The sequence below is a fragment of the Alligator mississippiensis genome, chromosome 3 (genome assembly GCF_030867095.1).
Source record: "Alligator mississippiensis isolate rAllMis1 chromosome 3, rAllMis1, whole genome shotgun sequence".
Lineage (NCBI taxonomy): Eukaryota > Metazoa > Chordata > Crocodylia > Alligatoridae > Alligator > Alligator mississippiensis.
The window spans coordinates 287922032-287934491 of NC_081826.1; the positions used below are offsets into that span (position 1 = coordinate 287922032).

At 42.6% G+C, this 12460-nt stretch overlaps 1 protein-coding gene across 3 annotated transcripts in view; it reads right to left on the reverse strand.

Moving 5' to 3' along the window:
- Positions 1-1935: 1935 nt before the first annotated feature.
- SMAD4 (SMAD family member 4) overlaps positions 1936-12460 on the reverse strand; it is a 34774-nt gene continuing 24249 nt past the window's right edge. For 2 of the 3 annotated variants that reach the window (XM_019496063.2, XM_019496064.2), the window contains exons 8-12: positions 9998-10048; positions 8175-8376; positions 6989-7157; positions 5371-5509; positions 1936-3806 (exon numbers count right to left, since the gene is read on the reverse strand). In XM_019496063.2, the coding sequence (XP_019351608.1) occupies positions 3595-3806; positions 5371-5509; positions 6989-7157; positions 8175-8376; positions 9998-10048 (773 nt within the window). In that variant the 3' untranslated portion in view covers positions 1936-3594. The remainder of the gene's footprint in view (positions 3807-5370; positions 5510-6988; positions 7158-8174; positions 8377-9997; positions 10049-12460) is intronic. The other variant, XM_019496065.2, reaches the window with a different exon arrangement.

Consider the following 12460-nt stretch of genomic DNA (forward strand, 5'->3'; position numbering starts at 1 on the left):
GTATCAGATTCAGACCACTGCCACAACACCACAGCTTCAAATGCCACAAAAACAACAAAATAATAATACAAACAGTTGGACTATTTTCTACCTAATAAAATCTTACCTGGTTACATTTTGCTCTGAGGAGAGAGAGTCTGTAGCCAGATTGAGTGGAATAGAGCCCTAGCACAGGAAATTCATTTGTTACCTCTTGCAAATAGACACACAACAGCCTCCTCAGTTCAGTCTGGCTTAAAATTAACCAGTAGCAAATGACCATCCTGCCAGTTATTTCAGGGAATGAACAGGAGCTGTGATCAAAGCCTGTCAGCAGGTTAACTCTCACCTGCCATTGGTTTGGAGAATACCATACTGTATTGTCCTGAACTTCAGCATAACTTGGTTCAACTTTACTGGCCACATCTGCATCTAGTTCCTGCGACCAGGGAAGACAGTATGAGATCCAGAAAGGGAAAGATGTCTGTTCCTATGCATCTGGAACACAGCTGGGAATCTTTGCAATAAGACATGGAAGAGATCTATCAGGTCCTGTAGCCAAGGGACAAGCATACCTGCCCCTGTGCCAGAGGTGGAACTTCTACTCTTTCAGTCTTAGAGTTTGATGTCGAGTGGTTTCCACCTGTTAAATTCCTCTCCTCTGAACATCCCTGTTCTTGCCTGAGGGCAGCATTCCAGACGCTGCTCTCGAGAGACAATGGGAGAATTCCAGCTCACGACAGCCCTACAAATACAGCCTAACCTCACAGTCACGGAGAAGCTGACTCTTCTGATCCCAACACATACAAAAATGAAGCAAATGCCTTCAACTAGGCACAGGAATTTTTTCACTGTATTATTTGGCAGAAAAATAAGGACATGCAAGGATTTCTTTGAAGTACAAGTGCACATTTTCCAAGCAATTAGACACCATGAATCTATTAAGAGCTGAGTAGGCCAATCTGACAGCTGGTTGGCCAAGAGTAGCCTATAGTTGGGCTTCACTTCACTACTTTAGCCAATAGAAGAGTACTTCCCATGGAACAGTCTGAATTTAGAGAGACTATTTTTTCCTGGTCAAGCAAGGGTCTCTGAAGTCAAGACAGAAGTATCCCCTACCTCTGAAAAGTTCCTTGAAATACTTGAAAAAAGCCACCTTTCTTCCCCTGATAAGGAAGCTGAACAAGCCAAATCATCAGAAGAGGGAGACAAAAAACTAAAGAAACAGAGCTAAACTGTGGAAGTAACAGTATTCTGTACCTTATTAGAAATGGATCATAAAACAAGACAGCACAGACTAGTCAGTAAGGAGAGTAACTGGGAAGGGATTAAAATGATATTCTCAGCTGTCACTTGGGGCAATCACTTGACCTCTCTGTGTCTGTGTTTCTTATCACCATAATGAAAATAACCATGGACCCAGACCTCTGGATGAAGAAGCACTGAGTCTTTTGCTAAGTTTCTTGCATAGGCAACTTGAATAATTTACACCTATTGCAAGACTGTTTCTTCCCTGGACATGTTCACTGCTGAAAGTGTGCTGCTTAACAGCTTCAACCCTCCCCCCCCCCCCCAAAACAAAACACATAGCAGGTAAACTGAACTGATGATGCTAAAGTGCAACGTTGAATTTGCACTCTAAGCATTTCTGACCTGTTTGACTAAACTCCAGTTTTCCAAATACATGCTGCAAAAATGAATTCTCAAAACATCACACCCCCACACTGAATAGCAAAGGAAGAACAATGCTTCTGGACACATTTGTTGAGATTTACTGAAAAACATCAGCTAGAAGAGCCCCGTGGGAAAACAGAAGGGAGTGTTTGTAAAAGACCTACTGCTATTGGCTGCTGCTGATCCTGCTGGTCTTTAAGAGAAAGTGAAAGATCACTCTAGAGGAACAGACTCAAGGTGTGAAAGAAGTCAATAAAAGCAAAACAAATACAATTTATAAACTGGGGTTTTCATGATTTTATTTATACTATTAACTATAGATAAAGCATACATATTGTGTCTGTCATACAATCAATGCATTTGCAACTTCTACTTTAAATTCTCTATACAAAGTCATTGCCAACTGATACGGTCAATGATGGCATAGGGCTTAAAGTAACCAAGAGGTATAAAAACAAGTTTGCCATCTTGCCCTGAGTGGAAATGGTGCCAAAAAAGAACAGGCTCAGTTTCAAAGGAATGAAGCTCAATTAAAGTCTCTGTATGGTATTTACCTTTCACTTTACGCCCTGAGCTACGTATTATGGCAATAAAGTTGTGAAGAAAGCTGAAATCCTATTTCTGTACATTCAGTTTCTTTCTGCTAAGAGCAAGGTGGCAAACACATTTTTAAACCCTGGCTTTAAAAGATTAAGCAGAACAAAAGTAAAATCTCTCTTCAGGTTATAAACAGTAGGGGTGCACCGATAAAGATTTTCTTGGCCGATACCGATAACCTATTATTAACCAGGCATATTGGCCAATACCGATCCGATAACCGATTTGCAGGAATGCAGCCAGGCAGTGGGGAGAGCAGCTCCCTGCAGGTAAGTCTGTGCAGGGTAAGGGGCATGGGGGAGAGAAAGGGTAGATCAAGGCCACCATGGTGAGGGAGGGAGTGGGGCAAGGGCTTGGGGTGCTGCCCAGCCAGGGCAGTGAATGGGACCCAGGGCTAGGTCAGGGAGCAGGACAGAGCCATGGGCAGCTCATCCAGGGGATCAGCATCCCAGCACTTAAAAATGGCAGCAAGCAGGGGTGTTTCAACTAAAGCTCAACAAATGAGCTTTAGTTCAAGCACTGCCACCACCATTTTTAAGTGCAAAGACGCTTTTAACCAGAGCTGAGCAAAGCAAGGGCAGATTCAGGCTGCGGCCTCAGGGCTCTCCGCCCTGCTGCCTTTGCCCCGGGGACCCCATACGGGCCACATGTCCCCTGCCCACCCAGCAACGGAAGGCACAACTCACCGCCGCCACTGCTGCCAAGTGGGCCAGGGACACGCGGCCAGCACGGGACTCCCAAGGAAAAGGCAGAGAGCCGTGAGCCCACAGCAAGCAACCTGCATCGACCCTGCACACAAATTTGGGGGGGGAAAGGAAGGAAGGGAACAACATGCCCCCCCATGCCTCCCCTGGGGAGTACAAGCAGTAGCACCCACCCCTGCACCCCTTAGATGAGCTGCCCATGGCCGTCCTGCTCCCTGCCCTGGGTCCCGCTCACTACCCCGGCTGGGCAGCGCCCCCAGCCCCAGGCCCACTCCTCCCTCCCTCCCTCCCTCACTGTAGAGGCCTCGGCCTGCCCCCACCCACCACCTCTTCCTCTCCACAGACTTACCTGCAGAGCACTGCTCTCCATGCTGCCTGGCTGCACTCCAGGCCACATGCATGCATCCAGCTGCACAAATGCACACGGCATCCTGGTGCCCCCGCCAGAAGGCATAGTATATTTATCAGTTAACATTATTGGCTACACTGGCCAAAAAAAGCCAATAATGTTAATTTTCCTTTTATTGGTGCCAATCCAATATGGCATTGATATATCGGTGCACCTCTAATAAACAGAATTGTATTTTACAATTCACCAGCCTGACAATATAATGGCCCACAGCAGTGCAGCAGCAGGATCTCAGTCTAGAGGTTGTGGGTCTGCGATAGGCATGGTATGAAGTACTTCATCTAGAAGCTGGAGCGCACGGTGTAAATGGATTTCAATCCAACAGGGTGTTTCTTTGATGCTCTGCCTTGGGTAATCAGGTCCCCAACCTTTCACAAAACTCATCCTGAGTATGCATAAACGGCGAAGGTCATCTACACCAATTCCAGCAGCAGCTGACAAACCTAGACAGGAGTTTTTCACACGTGTTTATTTGCATTTAGCTCTGTCACTCCATTTTACCATGCATTTACAGCCAATTCTACAGAAAAGACCATTTGCCCAGCTGTTTCTTCATGTACTTCTCTCTCCACAAGCCAGGCCAAACAATGGGTCTATATTTCTACTGTACTGTAAGTTACATGGGTTTTCCAGCTCTACTTTATGGCCCAAGTTGTTTATAAACTTCTAACCAGCTATTTTAAGGTGCCTAGTAGACCTCTTCTACCCTTTGCCCTGCCCCCCAACTTGGGGTGGGGAGATGATAAAAACTAGTGTCAGAAGCCCATTTTACAAAGGCAAATGTAGCAAAATATACTTATTTCTGTAATCTGGCAAGAATGCAGCATTCTTCAAGATACTACTTTCTCGTGTTCAGTGAAAAGCAACATGGATAAATATGGCAAGCGATCCTTTTTAAAAAGGAGGAATTAAGACTTGCTTTCTGCTGCAGAATTGCATATCTTGGCCATAATATTTTGCAAGTTTTACATCATAACTCAGCGGTTCCCAATCAGTGGTAAGCAGACAACCCATCAGTGGTGTGCATTAACAAATTTATTATAATTACTTTATATGACAAAAATTTGCTGGTGGTACTTAAGGTTGTATAGTTTTAAATTGGTGGTGCACAATCTGTCAGAGTTTGGGAACTGCTGTCGTAGCTTATGATATGCACTTACCAATAGCAAAAAGCTAAAGATAGGTCCACGAGGGTGTGTTACAAATTAATGGCAAGATAGCTGCCCACGCTGTATGTCTGCAACAGTGGGAAACTACACAGCAGTAGGGAACACCGATAGCAGCACTGCTGAACGCACCCCTCATTTACAACTATGTAGAGAAAATGTGATCCCCACATAGTCAACAAATGTTTCACACAATGGCTTTATTTTGAAATTGCTATTTGAGACACCCTTGTATTTAAGCGCTGAACATTTTGAAGAGCTTATTTGTCATTGAGAAAGAAACCTATGTTTCAGTATCAATTAAAAAAAAAAAGGCTCATCCAAGGTTGATTGGTTAATGAAAACCTAGGTTAGGTAAACTGTCAGTCGCAGACCTTTAACACCTTCTTTGTAGGATACATTTCTTACCAAGTTCCCCCTAAGCCTCAGTGACAGGCCCAGGTTCTGTACCGCCCCCCAACATGACCTTTTTTCAAACAATCTGGTCAGTAACTTAGTTTCTCGGTGATGGTCCCCCTAACCTGCATTTTAAGAAGTGGAAGCTGCAACTTCAGTTAGAGAAATGCTGTTACAGAAAGCATGCATCCAGCTTGGTTTGAACTGTGCATTGCTACACTGCTTACATCAAGCATAATTCAATGGCCACTCTCACATCAAGAATTCTCATCTGCCTTCACAATGAGAGCTACACGTGCACAGCACCAACAGAAATTGGTAGCTAATTAATCTGATCCTTGGAGATGGTCTGAAATGTGAAGCAAAAGACCCACCAATACTCACGAGTTACATCAAAAAGGGAAAAAAAGGAAGGAAAAAAGAAGAAAGACATCAGACTACTTACTGATAGCTGGGGCTATTCCACCCACTGATCCTGGCCCAGGGATGTTTCCTGCTACTGCAGCAGCCTGAGCAGCAGCTGCAGCTTGTGCAGTGGCAGCCTGCTGCTGCATCTGACGATGACATTGCCGCAAATCAAACACCTTAAAAAAAAGATAAGAATAATTTATATAACAAAGAAATCAACCACTGGAGGAAAGGCTTCCTAACAGCTAATACAACTTGTTATCCCAATATCCTGTAATAGGGAGCAGAAAACACTATTTCCATGGAGTTGCAAAGCTTTTGTTTCTGGAATATTGAAGGTAACAGGAAAAATTCTACTAAACCTTGTTTTTACAGGCTTGGATCTAGCCATTATCAGCTATGCAAAAAGCCAAAACCATTAAGATTGACTGCATCCAGATGGGCAACAGGAACTATCTGCAGATCCACAGATCTAATTGCTTGATCAGTCTAAGACTACTGTAAACTATGAAATCCGAGACTATGTTAATAGCTAGACCCCACAACTGCAATGAGGTCTGTAAATGAAATTTCAGAGTAACATGGCCTCCTTAAACTCTGAGAGCCCTTCTGTTTGTTGCAGCCTTCTTGAAATAAACCATTTTATTCACAAGAACTTAGGACAGCTGGTAGACATGGAATTAGAACACCTAGGTTTCAGCGCGAGGATATCCTGCATTACTCTGATCTAACAAGACTTCCGTCCTCATAGACTAGGGAATTATGACCAGAGTGAAAGAAATTAGTGTCCTGGATCTTGGCTGAGCACCCTGCCAGCAACTGAAGCTGCATTTTAACACTGAAGACCTGAGTTTAAAAAAAAAAGAGTTTACATATACTTCAGCAGGAAAATGTATAAATAAGTGATGCTTTTTAAAAAGCAGGTTAAAACTGAAGCTGGTTGATCATGGACATCCAAATAAACTTTTCGTAAAATTCTGGCTCACTAATTAAAGTAATTAAAAAAAAATACTTTGCTATGTTTTCAAGATGGTAATGTTATACCTTTATTTGCTCCCCAAAGTGAAAAAATAATAAACTTTTTGTAATGAGCAATTTAAAAACCTGCATGGCTAAGTACAGTCAAAAAGCGCGAGGATGAATCGATTCAGTTTTGCAAGTTAGCTTAAGCTACGCAGATTGAACTGATAAGCAACAGACATTCACTTTTGATTCTAGAAATGCAGCCAGATGCTCGCAGTAGCCCAGGCCAAGCGCTGGGGGCACTAGAGCACAGCTCCTTGTTCAGCAGAGAGCTTGGGCCAAGGCTAGCCTGCCAAGCTTGTGAGAGGGAGTATGCAGGGGAGGTGCAAACTGTGAGTTAACTTGAATCTGGAAGGGATCTGGGACAGAAGTTCAATAAACCGATTTAACCTAAACCAGTTTAAGTCTGGTACTATATCCATCCAGGTTTATCTTAAACAAGTTCTGGCAATTTTGAAAGCAGTTTATGTGCACTGAACTTCTGTTATGTTACAGATTTGAAATGGTTTCCGATCCTTTATAGAGGTTTGTGTGTAATTTCTGCCCCCAGCCCAAGTGTTAAAAAGGCAGAACTTCTGCTAAGGTTTCATTTGTTTCTCTAAAGCACATCATCCCCAATAAATCAAACCAACCTTTATATATGCACTGGGGTAAATCTTGTGAACAGCATCTCCTGGCGCCCGCCCAGCTTCTCTGTCCAAGTAGTAGCTCTGAACGAAGACTGCATGGTCACTGAGGCACCTAACCCACACATCACCTTCACCTTTACATTCCAGCTGCACCCCTTTACCTATGTGCAACCTTAAAGAAGGAAAAAACTGAAATGTGTATATGGTCATGTATTATGAGTTAGAACCTTACTATGTGAGCTACAAACAAATTAGTGGTCTCATTAATCCACTATAGCACAATCAATTCTAGACTAAAGATTTTCCTTAAAAGATGGATAATTCATTTTTTCCAAGAAGATTAGATTTGATGAAGCCTTGACTGATTGTACTCAGTAAGTTCTAAAAAACAGTACAAAGATATTTCACATATGCACTGTCCTGTAGATTTTTTTTAACTCTAATAGAGTAGAGGAGAGGAAAAGCAATGCTGGTCAAAAAAACACTCATAAATAACTGCACCTAAGCTCATGGAAGCATTCCAAAATTGTGTCTGAATAATTGCAATATTTGGATTTCATATTTCAGCAAAACAAGAATCCACAGCAAAAAGAGCTCTAATAAAAGCAATCCAAGTAAATAGCTGCACATTAGAGTTGAGCTTTTTGTACACATCTCCAATGCCATGCTCCCCAAAGAGCACTGTGGTCTTTCAGGGATGCCAAAATATTATTTAAGATCATTCAAACTAAGAACCTGAAGTCAGAATATAAAGACAGGAATAACATTTTTATTCTGTAGGAAGAGGATTGTAATCACAAGGACAAGACTCTAAAAGTTCCTGCAGCAAAACTTCACACGTACAAATGACAAAAATCTTACCTGCTTGGCCTCGTCTGTTCTGACCAACCAATCTACTTCTTTGGTCTCGTCTTATCCCACCCTGCCCCCTTCTCAGAATAGTTGCCTATCCTGTTTTGGGCCAACCCAACAAGTTTCTCTTAAAAGCAGCTAACATCACAAGACATGCCTGGACCACAGATGCACTTCTGCGAAGGCTGCACCCACCCAAAGCAGACATACATTATTGCAGCTTATTAAAAGAAATCCTTTTGAAATTGCAAGTGCAGCAAGATATATACCAAAAGCAACTTTTAAACAATATACGGTCTAAGAAATTACTCGAGTTTCCATAGGTTCTGTAAGATACCTTGCTCTCTCAATGGCTTCTGTTCTATGTACATTGGAAAGCTGGCCCAAGCAAAAGCGGTCTCCGCCAGAAGGGTCCACATATCCATCCACCGTAACAACTGGACAGCTTGAAGGAACTTTAAATGTCTCCCCAACCTGCACATCCATTTCAAAATAAGCAATCGAACACCAGTACTCTGGAGCTAGCGAAGATAAACAGACTGAAATAAGTCAATAAAAATCTTGCAAAACCATTAGGAGACAATGAATTAGAACTTCTGTATTGCACTTGACAGTTAAGAGTGCTGGCATAAAAGTCAGTAGAAAATTTAACTAGACACATTTGCATGCACTTTCAATTTTACATGCAGTATTTGTTAATAAAAAAAGTTAAAGCAGAAGACATGAAACTCAGCAGAAATAAGACCATGGCAATTTAAGCTTACAACTGCATACAACAATTATTCTAAATACACTTTGATGTCAAAGTATTTGCATTTAATTATCCTTATATATGTGTAGTTACGACATTCTGAGGGATCTAGGTACAATTTACGAAATCGACTCTTAACAAAATATCTGCATCTTGTCTTTATGACTGCCTTATGCTTTGTGCTCCTATGGTAAGGAGACATGCAAGTGGCACTGCTACCCATGATTAGATTGATCATTAAAGACTATCAGGCCCTGAGGAGATCTTAACTGAGAGACAAAAAGAAAGAACTGCATTCTAGCTGCAACCAATTTTCTCCTGTCTCAGCATAAGAAAGTAATGCTGGTATCTTCGCTTTATTTAACTACTCAGTGTTAACTGCACTCAGCCAGGATGTGGGAGATCCAAGTTGAATTCCCTTATTTCTAATCTTCCAGGAAAGAGTGACCAGAAAATTAGAGGCTACTCCTCGGGACAGGGCCACGTTCCACATCTTCTGTTGAAGTTATGTCACTGTCCTGTGCACATCAATTCCCTGAAGAGGGAAGCTTCTGCCAAGTATTGCTCATGCACTTTACCTGATACAGTCTTTGAATTATGCATGAACAGTCCATGGAACAGAGAGCAAGACCCAGAACTTCTTTCTGCCAGAGGTGCTACAGTCATTGTTTGCTTTGTTCTCACTTTATCCTGACTAAATACTGAAGGTATATGCAAAATGGGATGGTTTCAACAGGACAGGTGGTTTTCATGCCACAACAGTCCAAATTCTAGTAGTCAGAGAAGTTTCCTGGAAGATGTGCGTTTATGTCTTGTCGAAGTCAGGAACCAAATCCTGACCCCTCATATCCTGGTCAAATGGTATAACCCCCAAGGCATCAGATAATGGGAAGAGGGAACAGCAGCAACACTAGTGCCATCCTCTTAGTTGTATTATATAACAAAGTCACAGTTACCACACACTCATGTGTATGAACATGACCCCAGGGTGTGCAACAGGTGTTGTCAGATCTCTCCTACTGTATCAAGCCCTTCAGGCAACACAGGCAGAGGGAAGCCTAGTTCAGGGATCCCAGTGAGGCTTACACATGAGGAAGGTTTTAATACCAAAGTGGAAAGGCGTTAGGGCGCCTCCCAGATTAGGTAGCAGCTGAGTCAGCGTTACAGAATTGCAGCTTTGGATCGGTGCCTAAAATCCAGCTTAGGTCCACCTTGGGTAAAGTTGTTTTTGGATTTGGACTTTCAAATTGGGACCACAGACAGCACACGGGATAAAAATACTTCCTCAAAAGCTCCTGTAGGTTTGAAAACATGTCTGGCACGGCTTTCACAAGAGATAAGAGGACCTGAAGTACATAAAGCTAGTTTTCTAATAGGTCCAGAAAAATTCTTTAGAAGAAGGTACTTACCAGGATGATTTGATATAGGAGGCTGGAATGCAAGTTCATTATGAACTGGCCCTTTAACACACAGACAGAGAAAAACAAAACAAAACAGGCACTTTATTTTACATGGCAATGCACATTTGAACGTTATTTCTACCTGGAATAAGACTCATCTGGCAAGTAGAAAAGTTAATTTTCTCCCATTTTAAAAGACTGTATGAAAGAGCTTAGTCTGGCACAGCAGGCTAATTTAACAGTGATAAACAGCAGGTATGAGTACAAGTTGACTAGGCTCCTTCAACATGTCAGAGCAGAAATAGGCTTTCATGAGGGATTTAAGTGTGGAGGTCTTATGCAAGACAGCGTGGAAAAAGAATAGCTTCTAAAAAGGATGGCAAAAGACTAAAAAAAGTCGGTAATGGTAAATGGACAAGACTGTCCAAAGTTCACAGGCCTCTCTTTGGCCTCCCTGAAATCAGCATCCAAATTCATGCATTAATGTGTTTTTTCAAAATCACCAAACTAAGTCAATACTGAAAATATGTATAGAGTACATAGAGCATCAGCAAGAATTCTGAATTCCAGTACTGCAAATACAGGTTAAGATAGAGTAAGGACCAGGCAAAAGAAAACAGTGAAACTTGAAAACCAGATCAAAAATATATTTTTGCTGATCATGAACAAACTGCCAAAAAATTACAGAATCATAAAAAAACAGAGCAAGAAGGGACCTCAAAGTCATCTACTCAACTCCCTTGTTAAAGCAGGACCATTCCTAACTAGAGTATTCCAGCCAAGAGTATATCTAACCTGTTCTTGAAAGCTTCCAAGGATGGAGCTATCCTGTTCCAATGAACAACCACATTAAGACAGGAAGTTCCTTCTAATCTCCAACATAAATTGCTCCTGCTGAGGCCACTACTTCTACTCCTGTTCCCTATAACCACACAGAAAATCCCATCACCATTCTCCTGGAATAACCCTTCATAGTTAAAGACTGTTATTAACCCTCCCCATGCCCCTCACCATCCTCTCTTCACCAGACTAAATAGCCCTAGTTGTTTTTGCTGCTCTGCACTGCACTCAAACTATCGACATCTTGAAGCACGGGGCCCAAACTGGACATAGTATTCCACGTGAGGTCTCACCAGTACTGAACAGAGTGGAACAATCACTTCCCTTGATCTGTCACGTCTGTTAATATAACCCAGGATGCTGCTGGCTTTTTTTTTTTTTTTTTTTGCAAGAAGAGCACACAGTTGGCTCATATTCTGCTTATGATCTACTGGAGGGGTGTCAAAGACAAGGCCCACAGAGCCCCATCATCTAGCCCACAGTGCTGCCCATGGGTCTGGAGCTGACCTATAGTCCACATGCGGCACAAGCTCACCTTGGTACCTGCACTGCATGTGATGCCCAGTCCAGGACCCATGCCACATGCACAGGATGCAACATGCAGTGGACGATGCAGAGGCATTTTCATGGGCCTGATCTGGCCGGCAGAGCTAGCCCCACACCGTTCATCCAGCCCATGGATGTGCACCATTCACCCGGCCTACAGGACCAAACGAGCCTGACACCCCTCGTCTACTGGAACCCCAAGGTCCTTCTCTGGGGTACTTGAGCCTAGCCAAACACTTCCCAGTCTGTACTTGTGCATCCAGTTATTCCATCCCAGGTGCAGAACTCTGCACTTGTTCTTGGTGAATCTTATCCAACAGCTCCCCAAATATATGAAAAAAACAGATTTTCAAAAAGTATTTGCTATTGCTCTCGTGATAGTGAAGAAAATATAAAACATTCAAAACAAACAAAAAAAAACCCTCTTTTACACAAACAAACCCCTCACAAACTTGGTACTGCTCCCGGACACCTGGCACCTCGTCACTGCAACCAGTCCGTCAGTGTTTGGTTCCAAGAACTACCGTGAAAACCCAATTTCATGGTGACTTTCAACTGTTTGCCACAGTTTTGACTATGTTCATCACTGAAAAGATCTGTTTGCACACATACGTGCTCACAAGCGTAGAAAGCTTACTTGATGCTAAACTTTTTATTGCTGGATAGCTCTCTCTCAAGTATTGGTAAAGTTCATGAATCCTAACTTTGAGAACTTATTTTCAGCATGTGTTACACTGAAGATCAGCAAGTTTCATTTACAACTCCCGAGGCATCTTCCACAGAGACGGGGTGGAATGCTAAGAAGTCTGCACTGTTTCATGGCACTGGAAGTCAGAGAAACCCTGTCCTCAAATTCACAATGGACTTCAGCCATTTTAGCCACTCACCGTATTTTTCTCATATACTATGAAACCCCAAATAAGATGCACATCTTGTTGTGAGAAGGCAGAACAAAGAAAAATCCATGCCCCGCCAGTCATGGCTGAATCCCGAGCACTGCTGCTCAGGCAAAAGCTCCCGTTTTAACCATATTGTAGCCATTGCCAAATGACAGCAGCTTTTGGCTACAGCCAATTCAGGAACAGC